A 15,887-nucleotide genomic window follows, 5' to 3' on the forward strand; every position below is an offset into this window, starting at 1 on the left:
ACCATCATCCTGCACCAGGAGGCTGCACGGCCCCCACCAACAGTCAGCAGGCTGGTGAGGTTTGTTCTTGCGCTGGGGTCAAGAGTCTTGCGTAATGAAGAACTCAGCAGGTACCATTTTACTTAGGATTGGCAGCGTTTTTTCTACTGAGGGTAGACATACTGATTGAAGCCTCTGTGTTTTATAGCCCCTGCATGCAAAAACATCTCGCTGTCATTCATCAGGCCTTCATAATTTCTGCTAAAAGAATAAACTGGGCCATTGGAAAAATTAGAAATAAAAGGTTAGGTCATTTTAAGGACTAATTATAAAACCCATGACCGTATTATTTAACATCCAGTTCACTTTAAGTCTTTTAGCAACGCTCCCTCCTGTACTTCCTGAACATGTTCCTACAAACAAGTTTTCTGGAGAAGTGAGGGCTGACTCAGGGAGTTTGAAGCTCAGCTGAGAGGGGAGAGTTACTTTTTGTGTTTATGATTGTGTTTGCTGCTGTGTCTAATAGGACCCCTGACTTAAAAGATACTGTCTAGCTTATAAAGTGAAAACAAATATTACAGGCCAAATTCCTGTCTTCATATTAAACCCTTACCAAATAAAAAAAAAAAAAAAGAAGAAAAATATTATTGAGAAATCAAAAGTCCTGGAATTTTCCACATCAAGCTGATCCAACACAGACAGTACAGACTAAGGAGAAGATTTTGTGTTTGCGGTTTAAATAGGATGAGGTTAATATTGTCTTCCTAAACATAATCTCTTTCTATAGCGATAGGATATCATGTTTCTAATTTTAATTACAGGGATGGGTGGGTTGGATCACTACAGGTGAAATTTGGGTTAGGGTGTGGATTTATAGCCCTGCTCCTCCCTGTAAAGGCTGGGACTGCTTGTGTCTGAACCCATCTTTTCAATTAATTTGCAGTAATTAAAGGGTGCTGTGTGGGATGGGGCTAAAGAGAAACACAATTAAAATGTAAAGCTTCTCCTTTGGTATCTGCATCCTTATTTATTTTAAACCATCTTCAGTGCTCTGATGAGTTTAAGTCTTCCTGTATCACATACTGTGCAAGCAGAAATATGTGAGTGAACTGTTGCCAATGGCTCTGAGCAAGCATGGGGCATGTTTCAGATTACACTGTGTTTTCTTGTTCGGATCTGATCTCCTCGCTAGGCGAGGCTGAGAAAGGCAGCTCTAGGGGATTTACTTCCAGCAGCAGCAGCAGCACATGATCCATCAATCGCGTGATTCTCACCACCGAGGACTAATGGGGAGGGTGAAGAAAAAGCAAACGCTGGCTTGGGGAAACAGCAGCAGTTTCTTCTGCTCGCGGGGCCTCTCCGTCAGCTGGACGCTTCATGGCTTCTCCCAGGTTAGAAACCTACTGCTGCCCGAACCGGGATGCAGCTACACAGCTAGTGATGAGCTTCCAGCCTGACGTCTTCTGCGGAGTTTGCATTGGCAGCGCCTCCATCAGTCTGCTACTGACCATCCTGCAGCTCCTGCCAAAGAAGGGACAGAGCCCACGGAAGATGCCAAAAGCCTCCTCCTCTTCCACCATCCTTCTCCTTATCTCTGTTTGTGACATCCTTGGTGGCTTAGGTAAGCACCAGCTTGATGTCCCTCACCCTTGCTCTTGTTGCTCTGAGGTACCATAGCCAAATGGAGCTGGTGAGTGGACAGCAGAGATTTCTGAGGGAATCATGCTGTATGTATTCATGGGAAAATTTGGGCTAAGTGGGACCAGAAAATGATGGGCCTTTGGTCTTTTTTAATAGTTATATTTTAGAAGTAAAAGCTCTTGACAAATCTACACCAAAATCTCTGCTTTAAAACAAATTAAAATCTGGAACAGTGGCTGGTTCTCAGAGGAAGGCATAAAAGTGGAGGTCAGGCAGCATATTTAAAACTAAAGCTGCCATCAAACACTTAGCTGATCCTTAAGACTACATTTGAAAAACACTTCCTGCATATCTTTAAATCCCCTCAGACCAAGTTTGCCATCGTGTTCGTGTGCCAGACACTTCTCTCAGCACATCATGTCCACTGCAAATGAATTTGAATTGCAGCTGTACACACATCATGCTGGACGCAGGCTTTTGAAATGTGAGCAAAGCTTCCTTATCACGGACAACCTGCTGCCCAGCCCCTGGCTGATGGGCTGGAGGAATAAAACAACAGAGAATAAAAACAAAGCTCATGAGTCAAAATGAAACTAATGTATCTAAATCTGTCCCATGAGTCTATGGCATTTACTGCCAAATTAGGTATAAATTACCATGACACATGCCATGAAAATGCAGGATGAGGGTTTTTTCTACAATACCATTTTTTCCCTCACATTAGATAACAGAAGTAGTGCCAGTTTGTAAGTCTCTCTCGCTGCCTGGAGAGCGAGTGGGATTTCAGGTCTTTTCCCCTTTCATACCTAGCCAGGTTTTCTCTCACGGTGTGTAATAAGCACCAATATTAAAACAAATTATAGAAGAGGAAATAAAAAAGGAGAGAGATGGAAAAAAACTGTGTGCATTCACCCTGGAAAAGGTCCTTTCAGACAAATGAGGCCAGCGGTAGATAAAGTTATTTTTCTCCCTTTCTCTTTCACTGGCAAACTCAAACTATTTATCCATCATTGTCTTGGAATTAGACTCACTTTGGTGTGTGGGAAACTATTCTTTCTTGGTGGGAAACCTGGTGGTTTTTTTCTGCTATATGTTGGTGCTTTAATGCCTATTTCAAGCAAACCCGGCAAATCTCACTAACAAACTTTAAGTTCATTTAAGAAAATGGGTATTTTTCTCACCTAATTCCAAAGCCGTGCTTTGTTCAGTCCTGTGACAGAGAGGAAAAGAGCTACTTGTAAAAATGAAGACCGCAAAAAGTGGGAAATAATTTTTTTCTGCAATGAGGGATTATAGAGAAATGAACATTAGTATATGAATATATGTGCATAAAATTGTAAATAGTTACTGTTTTATGTCAATCTGTTAAACACTACCCAATTTATTTTAGGGAAGTGCGTGACAATTCTGTAAGTGAGATTTTAATCTACATAACATTTTAAGTCCCAGCAGCTTCAGACCCTTGGGGCTTCTTTCCCTGGGCGATTATATTGATGTTTAAATAGCGCAGTTGTTCCTCCTCTGCTCCTCTGCAGCCGTAGCCTTCCTTCGGACGCAGAAAATCTGGGCTGCGATGTGAACTATGTGGCCGGGGAGAAGCATGTGACTCGAATCACGCCAGCAGGTTCAAAGCATTAATGCATTATTATTTTTTTTCTTTAGGTATGATCTTCAGGTCAAGCGTATGGTTAGGCTTCCCAGGCTTCATAGCTAACATCTCTGTGGTGAATGGGACTGACATGTGGCCATCTGCTTTCTGCGTGGGGAGCGCGGTAGGTACAGGGATGGTCTCCCCTTCCTCCCACTCCTGGTTGACAGTCCCTCAACGTGGGGAGTATGAAAGGCAAACCGCTGTGTCCGGAAGGAAATTCGGCTGTGAGTCAGAGCCTGGATATTACGGTTTCAGCCTCTGCCGCACCCCTGCAAGTGCGTTCGTGCCTCCTGCTGAGACCCCATCTCAGAGCAGGCAGGGTGCTCGATGCCACTCGGCGTGTGGGAGGGCGCAGGGCAGCATGGGTCAGACTGGTCCCACACTTTTTTGTAGCACTTGCTCCTTGCAGGAGTGCTGGGGTAGTGGAGGGCAAGACATTTGCCGAAGTCAGGGGTACAGAGGTATAAGGGTACTACAGACATTCCCGAACCAGCATTGAAACCAGCAGCTTGGTTTGCATTGGCATCGCTGATCCCTCTCACCCACAGCACAGGGGGATCTGCCCACCTTCTCCAGTGGAAATTACAGCCTGCGTAGTGGCATATTGTGGGGACTGACCGAAACCAGCAACTTGGGTAGCTTAAATTAGCTTTTGTGGTGTGAGAGTGTTTGTTTTAGACACACAGGAACTGCAGGATAAATATACCCAAAGACGCAAAGCTGCTGCAGAAGTTCTATCCCCGCCATGCAGGATTACAGCTCAGATCACTGTTTATATGGGCATTCAGAAATGACCGCATCTGGCCTTGTCTAATTAAGTATCTTCTGGATTAAAACACATAGAATAAAAAAATGTAAATGCCTTACAAAAGTCCAGAATGAAACTTGGTTTCAAATATTCCAATCACAGTACTGGGTTTACTGTACAAGAAAAAGACATGTTTTTACCAAAACATGGAGAATGGCAAATAGGACAAATTACCACTTTACTCAAATTCAGTTGGAATGTAGGGTGTCCAATGAATTAATGTGTGAGCATTATTAGCTTTGCAATTCAAAGTTTACAACATAGAAGAGGATATGCTGCACAAAAACAGAATTATTCAACTCCGGCAGTTTTTAAATAAAACAATTTGTGCCAAAATGCAATTCACTGTACCTTATATGCCTACATAATGGCAATTTCAGTCATGGTAGTTGTGTCCTAGAAGCAAATATCAGTTGTTTGCATCTATCGATTCTCAATCCCATCGTAGATGTTTAAGCTTTGCTTATTAGATGCAAATGTTGATTTTTTTTCTTTGAGGAAGGGGAAACCGGCAACATCAATATCTTGTAGCAAGAACGTCCTATTCAAAAAACCATGTTTCCCTTTGTCTTAAATTTCGCTTATTGGCCCTTGACACAAAAAATAATATTTTTAAACTGTGACAAAGATACTGTATGCAGATTGTTTGTTTTTCATCTGGATCTCAGGTTAGATAGGGAGCAGCATAGCGGTCTACCACTATTTTTATTTTCTCTCTCCTGGGCTCCAGCAAAGTGCTGTAGTTTGAGTCACTTGCCAAATTTAGATTTAATTATATTGGAATGAAAAATAATCCTCCTTCCACTCACTTCCCCCAATATATTCTCATGTGAGTTAATAAAATGTTTCTGGTTCTATTTTATTTTTCTTTTAGTAGTATTGTTTGATTTCACTTATCCACAAGCCAATACAAACTCCAAATAGTGAGGCCTTTAGGCATCTCCTTTGAATAACAGCCTGTGGTTTGCAGAGGGGTACCCTCTCAGGCTCTGTAGCAAAATGTGTCATTTTGCAAAAAAGTGAGGTAGCATATGAAGATTTTGGGTTTAGGTGCATCTGATTTATATCATTTTTGGAGACAGTCTTGTCTATGTTGGATTTTCTGGTGGAAAGACCCCACAGTTTATTTTTGTATGTATGTGTGTGTATAGTAAATAGTGCATTTTTTAACTGTAAATATATAAAAGTATAGATGAAGTTACATGCTAAGCGCTGTGGATAAAGTGCAATACAAGGAAGCCTGGAATTTTATTTTCTGACTCCTGTGCACTAGCAAAATGTTAGTGCACTCCTGTTCACTAGCAGAAAACGTGCACTAGCAATGTGTTTGAATTAAATACTGAATAAGTCATGTCGCATGACTAGAAGCAGGCTCTACACCCATTGTGGAAGGAAATATTTCCCAGCTTGATTTACCTTTTGGAAGAAGGAATAGTAGATCTCTATTCACTGACGTTTGGCTCAGTAACAAGTATGTTGGTTTCCAGCTGTAAAAGGATGCTACTATGGAGCTGTGACAAAAGATATTCAAATAAGAACTGAAAGAAGGCTCAGAGGGAAGGTAATATGAATATTAAAATAGTTCCAGACTATTACAAAGAGCCAGCTCCTGTGTGGGAGAAATTTGGAGTTTATAAACAGCGGCAAAGAAAGGTCACTTATCTTATATAGGCTCATGGGAAAAATGCATAGGGCCAGCTCACAAATGCTGTGGAATTTAACTTGACTTGAACCTGTTTCCTTTGGATTTTTATTAAAGAAATCAGACAGGGAGTTCAGTACGGATAATGTTTCCAGAGGGTGAGTGATACTTTTGTTAATGAACTTTTTTTTCTTAATAACCGTTCCCTGAATCGGGTTCTTATGCATGGAGAAAAGGCCCGTCACATGCCAAACCCAAGATGCATAGGCACACTGTGGTGATGACTGACTTCAGTTATATTTTCATGCCTCATCTACTGAGAAACTACTAAAATTTTAACCTAAAATTAAAACATCCTTGCTATAAATTTCTTCGGGTTTCACTCATGACATTGAGGGTTAGGACTGGAGAGGTAAATAACAGGTTTTCCAAACAACAGAATAAACTGTGAAAGCAAATGCTGTTCAGTTTACCTATGACTTGACCCATTGGCTACAGCAATGCTGTTCCTGTGATTTTGAGTAAGATTTCATACTTCATGATCTCAGCTGGAAAATACACGCATTTAAAGAACAAATCGCCTAAAGGTTTGAGTCCCTCCCCAGTCCCCAGTGGTACTTGAGAAGCAGCTGTGACATTTGGCATTTTTTTCCCCACAGATGTGGATCCAGCTATTGTATAGTGCTGGCTTCTGGTGGTTGTTTTGCTACGCTGTTGACTCTTACTTGGTGGTAAGAAGATCAGCCGGACTGAGGTACCAGAGTTAAAGCTCTGAATTTGTTATTTTTCCTTCCAACACTGTGTGTCCATGCTTGTCTGCAGCTATCTAAGTGTGTAAGTGAAGCTTGTACAAACATCTGATGTTTATGCAGTTACCAGGTAATGATATGGATGAGTGGTGTGCTAGGTGCTTAAATTGCCAGGGCACTATAAGATATTGGTTTGTTTACGTCCAAATGGAATTTAAATGTAAGTGAATTCATTTAACCTTTGGAAAAATAGGGAGCAGATTGGGGTCTGTAAACTTTATTGCAGTGAAATACTATTTTTGTGCCTACTCTGTACCTGAAATTGATTCTTGCAGCAAAAAAAGTGTTATCCTGAAAATAATACCCGTCATCCCTGTTAACCAAAAAAAAATAAATAATCTTGTATTTTGGCCTGATTCTAAGATCAGAGTAAACAATGAAAGACTTTTGACAGACAGATCTGAACCTCCCTAAGATGGGAGCAGTATGCGATGCTAAAGATAACCATAATTCTCTGCAAATTACAGAAGGTGGTTTATTTGACTGTTCAGCTCCATTCATATTCCCTAATTTGTTCTCTGCAGGAGAAATGAAGGATGCAGGGCTTTCTTCTGGAGATTTGGGCATAAGGGAAAAGCTTTCCACCCTACAGGTTGCAGGACACAGGACTTCTGTGTGCAAGCCTGAACGAATACTTTGGCTCATCGTTTTTCTGAAGGGCTCCCCTGCCTCACCTGCTTTCCTTAGTTTAATGTACTGCCATTGTTGTTCTGCACCATTTCATATCTGTAAAGCTCTTTTTCAGTGGAGATCCTATTTTTAAGTTGCACTGTGGAAAGTGTAAGGTTTAGTATTTTTAATTACGCCTGTCCTCTTTGGTGCCTGCAGTACGATTGTGCTGTACCACATGATGACGTGGGGCCTCGCGGTGATGCTCTGCGTGGAGGGAATTGCACTGCTTTACTACCCTTCTCTCTCCAGGTAAGCAGGGCTCTGGGAACAGCCTGCAAAATCATGGAGCCATCTGGTCATTTGAATGTCCTTTGGTCAGCTTTAGAGACAGATGTCCAAATGTTGGGCTTTTTGATCCTTGACAAGTCTGTCCCACTGAGTCAGTGAATATTCCAGAAATACCTGCCTGGGTTTCATGGGGCCCTGAAGAAATATGCCCAGCAATACAGGCACTTGGGCATGCTGCAGCACTGATACAGCTTCTGCTGGGAACCACTGTTCTCCCACTCCTGGTTTTAGCATTGTAATTGTTCCTTTGAATTTGAGAAAAATGCACAGACACAGTGCATGTTGATAATCAACTTTGTGTCCTATGTGAACTGGTAGTGAAGGTCTGTGAATTAAAAGTTTATCATCAGTTTGCATCATTTGTTTTATTTTTTTATGTTAAAGGTGACACACATAGAATAGCCAGAACTGTCCGATATGGAAAAAAAAAATTGCATAAGCTATTAATGATTTCTTCTCAGCTGTGAAAATGGCTTGGAGCATGCAATCCCACATTACATCACAACCTATGCCCCGCTCCTGCTAGTGCTGGTGGTCAACCCCATCCTGTTTAGGAGGACCGTATCAGCAGGTATGTTCCTAAAGGCCAGTGTGAATCAGTATGTGTTATTTAGCAATGTAACAATACTGTAAATAGTCATGCCTGGTTATTCAGTGATGTGGGATAGCTCCTCATTAAATCATAAAGATACAGCAAAGGGTGGGAGGGAGTTCCCTATTGAAATGAAGATACCATCTTGATGGGAAATTTGCCCTAGAGACAGACTCTGATGATGTGCTCAAGCTATGCTGTTATAAAACTCTGATGCAGATTGGCAAAGGTGTTTCTATGTTACTAAATTACCCTCGATTTAAAGTATTTGAGGCAGTGTATAATGGATGCTTAAATCCACTGTAGTATTGGTACCAACCTGGACTTTGGAATGTAATTTATTCTGGTTTAAAGATAATGTTGGTGAGATCTGATAGTTTATCTAACTTCTTGGCAGCCCTGGAGCTAAAGAAATAATAAAATATGATCAGAATTTTGTCACTCATGATTCTGAGATGATGAAACAAATGGGAATCATACACAACTCAGATGGGATCTTGAAGTTCCCATTTAATTTATTATCCAGTGCTTTGAAGAAATGAAACTGAAAAAAGCCACAGTTTCAATGCATACTTTGCATGTAATGTGATCAGTCCTAGATGTTTGCAGCACCTGAATTCATACTTATAATCTACACATTGAAAATATAAAAACAGCAACAGAGGACCTTGTATTCTCAGTTCAGGCTTCATCTCATCTATCCTGTGTCCCTCAGTAATACTCATTTTCAAAGGAACAGTTGTTGCTTTAAAAAATTGTTCCTATAAAAAGTCACTCTTTTTATTGGAAAATACACACTGAGTATATTTGTGTTTGTGCACATGTATATTCCATGTGATGTCTGAACAGCATGTGGCATAACTCTCTATTCTTGCTGACATTACACCTTCAAGTTTTAGAGGTGTAGCCAATGCTGTATCAATTGCACAATGAAATATAATGTGCATAATGGGATAGAACGTATTCTATTTTAGTCTAGACATCACATAATAAATATATCATTATATCACACATTAGATTGAAGTTTTAAGCACTACCTTTTTGTTATAAAAAAGAAGTGTGTTGACCACACTATTTTCTATTTTCAGTGGGATCGAGAGAAGCAAAAATAGCTAGTGTGATATCACCCATGTTAGGAATCCATAATGGATGTACTTCTTTTCCTTTAGTATTAGGCTATATGTGAGATTCCTTGATGATGGTCCTCCCAGCTTCTGAATTGCTGCTGGAGACAAATCCATCTGTTCCTTTGTTCTCTCTTTAGAGACATCCATCTTCTGCATCCTTGTGCCTATCGCTAACAAGATACACGTATGTTAATGAACATAATTGTATACTTTCCAGTTGCCTCCTTACTGAAAGGGAGACAAGGGATTTACACAGAGAATGAGAGACGTCTAGGGACAGAGATCCAGATCCGCTTCTTCAAAATTATGCTGGTATTCGTTATTTGGTAAGAGGTGCATTATTTTGTTTTAAATTGCCTTTTTTCCCAGCTGGAGAGGGTGTGGGACAAGAATAGAGTGTGATGGGTTGCTTCATTTGTTTGTCTTTATGCTTGGAAGGGGAAGTTTCTAAGGAAGAATTAGTTCTGAAGTAGTTCACAAAGTGGCTGAATCACTCATGTAGCATCACAAGGCTGCGAGGAAATGATAAAAAAGTTTAACCAACAGGAAAACAGTAACCCCAAGAAACAATAGCAAAAAAAACCCTGAACAACGTTGGGCATAAACTAAAGCAGTCTGGAGCAGCAGCTCCCCAGCACTGTGGGGTGATAGATGGCATTCTGTACCCAAGATCTCTCAGAGCCACTTGTCACCAAACACATCACTGAAAAACTACAATAAATATGTTTCTAAGATGGGCTTCGTGGCCCTGACTATGATTTTATATGATTATTGCCACCTCTGTGGTTTGCAGATCCCAAGCGTGTGAAAAAAGCATGGATATCAACTGAAATACAGGGTTATGTGCCAGAAAAAAACATCTCCATGTGACTGTGTGTGAAATTTCTAACAATTTAATCTTTTTCTTAATATTCCATCTTCCTCCATGCAAATAGTACTTTACAAAGGGACAGGAAAGAGATAGGGAGGAGAGGAGGACGGGAACAAGGGAAATGGGGAAGGAGGGAGGGTACACATCTCATCCCCAAATCCCTGCACCTCTGCTCCAGGAGCGCCATCCAGTGTGAAAGATTCTGGAGTGGTACTGGATGCACACAGCAAAACTGAGCTGAAATAGGGCCTGCTTTTGAAGGAAACAGTTTTTACTGTAATCTCACAATTATCCCACAGCAATAAAGGCACCAGAAAGAGTGGTGATCCACTCTACAAGAGTCTGTGCAATGACCTAGTAAGGAGGAGTCACTGCTATGAAGTGTTTACTACCTTCGTGGGTAACACAAACAACAGGGGAGGAAGGAAACGACCCTGGAGTAGTGAAATGACTTGGCCAAACTTGACAGTCTCTACTTAACGTTTTTATACACAGGTACATTAATGCACGTTACATTGCGTTAAAAGGCTGAACAGGGAGAAAGACTGCCTTTTTATCTTCTCCTGCCTGCTGTATGCCGGAGTGCTCTGAAGGGAAATGGTTATCTTTTCTTGGGGAACGACAGAGTCCGCTTGGCTCAGGAGACAGGTTTCTAGTGTGAAGGGTGAGGTAGCCAGCAGGAGAGGGAGTATGAGACAGCAGCGAAGGATCGTGCAGCATGGCTTCCTGGAAACTGTTGAAAATAACAAGGAGCAGAGATTTAGCCAGGCTTCCAGGGCTGTGGAAAGAGTGAGCCCAGAGGCATTGCAGCGGTGTGTTGAAACCTAAGGAATGGTGGCCAGCTTGCTGGTCTGGGAGCAAGCATGAAAGAAAGGACCAGTTCCCCAGGGACACAGTGGGGACATTTGTTTATTTCCATTCTGTCTCATTCTGGGTTTTCCTACTAAAAAATATAATCTCAGCTCTAGTTTTGGATTTTGTTCTAATAAAACAGAAGCTTTAGAGTGTAAAAACTCTCTCAAAGGTTACTGTAGGGAAAGACCGAGGCAGTCCCATCTCAGAAGCTTAGGGCTTCCATCCCAGAAGTCAAATATGAGGTGAGTTAGTCAAAGGCAGCAGGCGGGGGCAACATGGGGTAGAAGAGATGCCTGCAGATTTGGGAGGGGAGAGCAAGAGGATTTACACTGTGATAAAAATATAATTGCAGGAAGGACATGTATAAACCCCTTTAGAAAGTATGACATGGATGCTGATGGTTTCCTTTCTGAAGCTGCAGTAGGACTATAAAGAAATGCTGGTCTGACTGTTTAGAAGTCATAAGAAGTTACAGCCATTTACTATAAGCTTTATTTAGTGTAGAATATTCTCAGTTTCTTTCACAGAAAGAGATTTGATTATGCTTATCCTTTTGAAGACAGAAATTACCTTTATTCCAAAAAATTGATGGCATTTTCAAGGGTTTTAAAGTACAAATTTGGTTTTGTTTTGTAGTTTTTTAAAGTACATTTTGAAAACCTGCTGTAACCTAAGCCTGAAATTCTAACACCAGCTGGAGTTTCTGCAGCCTTTTACAACACCCAAGCATGTATTAGGTTTCCTTATCTGTGAGCACTACCATGTTAAGACACAAGCAAAAGAATTCAGCATGCATGATGTTCCCATTATGGATCACAGTTGTTTATTGATTTTTGTCCTGCAATTTACTGTTCTATAGCAAGCTCAAATGATCAGGTTTTTGCGCTTTTATTGTTGTTTGTGGGGTTTTTTTGTTGCTGTTATTTTGTTGTTATATTGATTTCTTTGTCTAGGCCTGGGCTAGCAGGTAAGTGTCTGGTGTTTGATCTGAGAGACCTACTGGTCCCTTCAGATTGAGACAACATTAAAAAAAAATCTCACTCTCCACATTAGTGATCCTAATCTCTATAATTTGAAAGTAAAGCATATCTTATGTATACATGCACATATACATAACTGTCTTGTTGTCTCCCTCTTCTTTATTCCTGCAATAGCTGGTCATCCAATATCATCAATGAGAGCCTTTTGTTCTACCTCGAAATGCAGCCAGATATCAATGAAATGCCCCTGAAGAACATTAGAAGTGCTGCACTGATTACATGGATTATAATGGTAGGTCAGCTGTGACATTTCTTAGTCTTAGAAATCACTTTTATAAGACTGGTAGAGCAGCACCAGCGTAGTGAGTCATTTTTGATTTTGGGGGATATGAACACTCAGAAAATCAAGGAAGAAAAGCAGAAAGTAAGAGAGACGAAGGAGCGGACACTGGAAGTGCTTTTCACATATAAACTTTGCCAAAAATGTATCAAAGGCCAACTTTTTTTTCCCATTTACAGGAGTAAGTGAGTGATTGCTACCCATTTTAAGGTCCAGAACAGACCACTACAGTGATTTCTAGTCTAGCCTGGCTAATCTCTGCCATAATGCAAGCTACAAAGTTTTAGCTCATTATTCCTGAAGGGTTAGACGATAAAATGGGCATTTTCTGGTAATTTCTGGTAATTCTTTATTATAAAGAATAATTGCATCTTATATCATGACATTTGGATAATTATTTGAGGACAAATACATAAAAAATCTTGAAAACAATGCACCAAAAAGTAGCTGTAAGGTGCTAGCCTCTTACTGTACCCTACCCTCTTTTCTCCTATAGGAATATTTGACAAGGGATTTTTCACAGAATCACAGAATGGTTTAGGTTGGAAGGGACCTTAAAGATCACCTAGTTCCAACCCCCCTGCCATGGGCAGGGACACCTCCCACTAGACCAGGCTGCTCAAAGCCCCATCCAGCCTGACCTTGAACTCTTCCAGGGGTGAGGCATTGACAACTTCCCTGGGCAACCTGTTCCAGTGCCTCACCACCCTCAGAGTACAGAATTTCTTCCTGATATCCAATCTAAATCTACCCTCTTTCAGTTTGAGGCCGTTACCCCTTGTCCTATCATAACATTCCCTGATAAAGAGTCCCTCCCCATCCTTCCTGTAGGCCCCCTTTAGGTACTGGAAGGCTGCTATAACGTCTCCTCGGAGCCTTCTCTTCTCCAGGCTGAACAACCCCAACTCTCTCAGCCTGTCCTCATAGCATAGGTGCTCCAGCCCTCTGATCATCTTCGTGGCCCTCTGCTGGACCTGTTCCAACAGGTCCGTGTTCTTCTTGTGCTGAGGACTCCAGAGCTGGCCGCAGTACTCCAGGTGGGGTCTCACCAGAACAGAGTAGAGGGGCAGAATCACCTCCCTCGACCTGCTGGCCACGGTTCTTTTGATGCAGCCCAGGATGTGGTTGGCTTTCTGGGCTGCAAGTGCACATTGCCTGCTCATGTTGAGCTTCTCGTCCACCAGCACCCCCAAGTCCTTCTCCTCAGGGCTGCTCTCAAGCCATTCTCCGCCCAACCTGTATTTGTGCCTGGGATTGCCATGACCCAGGTGCAGGACCTTGCACTTGGCCTGGTTGAACTTCATGAGGTTCTCATGGGCCCACCTCTCAAGCCTGTCAAGGTCCCTCTGGATGGCATCCCTTCCCTCCAGCGTGTTGACTGTGCCACACAGCTTGGTGTTGTCAGCAAACTTGCTGAGGGTGCAGTCAATCCCACTGTCCATGTCACTGACAAAGACAGCACTGGTCCCAGTACTCATCCCTGAGGAACGCCACTTGTCACTGGTTTCCATGTGGACATTGAGCCATTGACTGCAACCCTTTGAGTGTGGCCGTCTAGCCAGTTCCTTATCCACCAAGTGGTCCACCCATCAAATCCATGCTTTTCCAGTTTAGATACCAGGATGTCATGCAGGACAGTGTCAAACGCTTTGCATAAGTCCAGGTAGACGACGTCGGTTCAGAGGTGATATTGCAGGTTCCTTTTCCAAGAGAGTTTATTCTGGAGCTGTTAAATACCTGCAAGGCCTAAGCATGCTTTTTGTAGTTAAGCCCTTGAACGGTTTTGTATTGAAGGGTTAAGCAACGCAACTGATTTGATACAGCCTCCTTCTCTGACAAGGAGTGAACACATTCATGTGACAGGGACCTTGCTCTTGCTCACCTGGAGAGCAAGAGATCAGGTCTAGGAACTGAGCTACTTTTTAATTTGACCTTAAAAATAATTGCTCTTTTGTCATGAGGAAAATGGAAACCGCTAAAGCCATTTACTTGCCAAGCATCCCGCAGCACTGGGAACAGAGACAATATTTTTTTAAAAATCACTCGGGATTTCCTTTTTCAGTGTCCCTCCCCATTTTTCCATCCCACTTTGATGGACATTTTCACTGGCTCAGGAATATGCAGCAACTCCAGACAGATCAATTCCTGCTATTTTTAAAAACTTAACTGTGTGTGCTAGTGTCTACTCTCATATATTTGACTTGGCGTCTAGCGAAAAATATAATATTTGCTTTTGTGAATAAAACAGTCCAGAGCTTGTGGGAAAAGTTAAAAACACACCAAGGGAATGACCAGCTAAAATTCATGCTGGAAAACCATTTGGGGCTTACTGTTCACTGGGATGGCCTCAGCATATTGGAACAACAGGTCATGGTATTTCACTCCAATTTGTTTGTGTCTGCAATGAGAACAACGTACACTTCAATTTGCATGCATATCACATCTTTTAAAGACAGCAGTTTTTCAGTGAAAGGGAAGTTGTTAATGCATGCAAAACCTTTAACTGGAGTTCAACGTGAAGCCTTGCTGGTGTAACTCCTGTTGCACTTCTCTTTCCTAGGGTGTCCTTAATCCAATGCAAGGCTTCCTTTTCACGTTAGCTTTCTATGGCTGGACAGGATGGAGAGTGGACTTCAAATGGAGAAAAAGAGAAATACCCTGGGAATCAATGTCCTCATCAACTGTGGGTGAAAATGCCTATCCCTCACCAGTGAACTACCAAAGTAACATCCATGATTCAAAGAAGATATCAGCAACTGACAGCCAGCAGACCGATGAAGCTATAAGCATGTTGTCTGAAGGTAACACTAGCGGTGATGACAGATTAACCAGGAGCTCTCCCATCTACCAGGGCTGGTAGTTTATAGGCACAGAGCTGGATCCCACTTCTCACATTCTCAAGACTCATAAAACCACATCACTGCGTGAACTGTTGCGTACTCTGCAATTAGGTTTATGCCCAATGGCTTAATGGCATTTCCTATAACTTGTGTGTGTGTGAGAGAGTGGGCATGTGAGACAGAGAAAAATTATGGTTTATGTCTTCATTCACCTTATAGGAGATGTGTTAAAAGGTATAAAAGCCTGATCCTTTTTCAGCAGGATTATATCTCTGCAAAGATCTATGTTACTTATGATTAATTTTCATCCATTTTGTTTTAATTTGTCTTGTAACCTCCATATGGTAGAAGAGTCTTTTCTTTAAATAAATGGACTATTACTATGTTGGGTTTTTAAATGTGTTGCCTGGCTCAACATAAAATTCCTTACCCAGAGTTACAGCTCTAGGATTTCTGAGACACCATATCCAGCCTTGACACTCTGGTAAAACATTAGTGACAGCAACGTTTGACATAAGCACAAATATTTCCTGTTTGTGTAGAGTCTCACTGACATAGTCTTCTTTTAGTGTGTTTATGTGAATTTTCAGTTGGGTTTTATCTAGGGAGCTGAAAGGCTTTTTTGGAAAAAAAAAAAAAAAAGAAATCAAGCCCAGCCTAGGCTCCATAAACGCTTCAGAATAATGATTCCAGTTCACTCCTGGTTCAAGCAAAAATAACTTTTCAAACTATTCTTTAGTATGGATTCAGTTTGATCCTTATATGTACTTGTCTAACAGGATTATGACTATT

At 41.5% G+C, this 15,887-nt stretch overlaps 1 protein-coding gene across 1 annotated transcript; it reads left to right on the top strand.

Moving 5' to 3' along the window:
* The first annotated feature begins 1,259 nt into the window (after positions 1-1,259).
* Positions 1,260-15,490, top strand: GPR143 (G protein-coupled receptor 143). The gene is made up of 8 exons (XM_074572892.1): positions 1,260-1,600; positions 3,283-3,392; positions 6,381-6,475; positions 7,359-7,451; positions 7,952-8,061; positions 9,427-9,535; positions 12,090-12,207; positions 14,816-15,490. Exons 1-8 carry the CDS (start codon positions 1,357-1,359, stop codon positions 15,113-15,115), a joined length of 1,179 nt encoding a protein of 392 aa, XP_074428993.1. The 5' UTR covers positions 1,260-1,356; the 3' UTR covers positions 15,116-15,490.
* The last annotated feature ends 397 nt before the right edge of the window (positions 15,491-15,887 follow it).

The sequence above is a fragment of the Larus michahellis genome, chromosome 1 (genome assembly GCF_964199755.1).
Source record: "Larus michahellis chromosome 1, bLarMic1.1, whole genome shotgun sequence".
Taxonomy (NCBI): domain Eukaryota; kingdom Metazoa; phylum Chordata; class Aves; order Charadriiformes; family Laridae; genus Larus; species Larus michahellis.

Excerpts from the sequence above, each read along its gene's own strand:
- GPR143 (XM_074572892.1), top strand. The coding sequence starts at position 1,357 with ATGGCTTCTCCCAGGTTAGAAACCTACTGCTGCCCGAACCGGGATGCA. Across the intron at positions 3,393-6,380 it reads CTTTCTGCGTGGGGAGCGCG|ATGTGGATCCAGCTATTGTA; the intron begins GTAGGTACAGGG and ends TTTTCCCCACAG. Across the intron at positions 7,452-7,951 it reads TACTACCCTTCTCTCTCCAG|CTGTGAAAATGGCTTGGAGC; the intron begins GTAAGCAGGGCT and ends ATTTCTTCTCAG.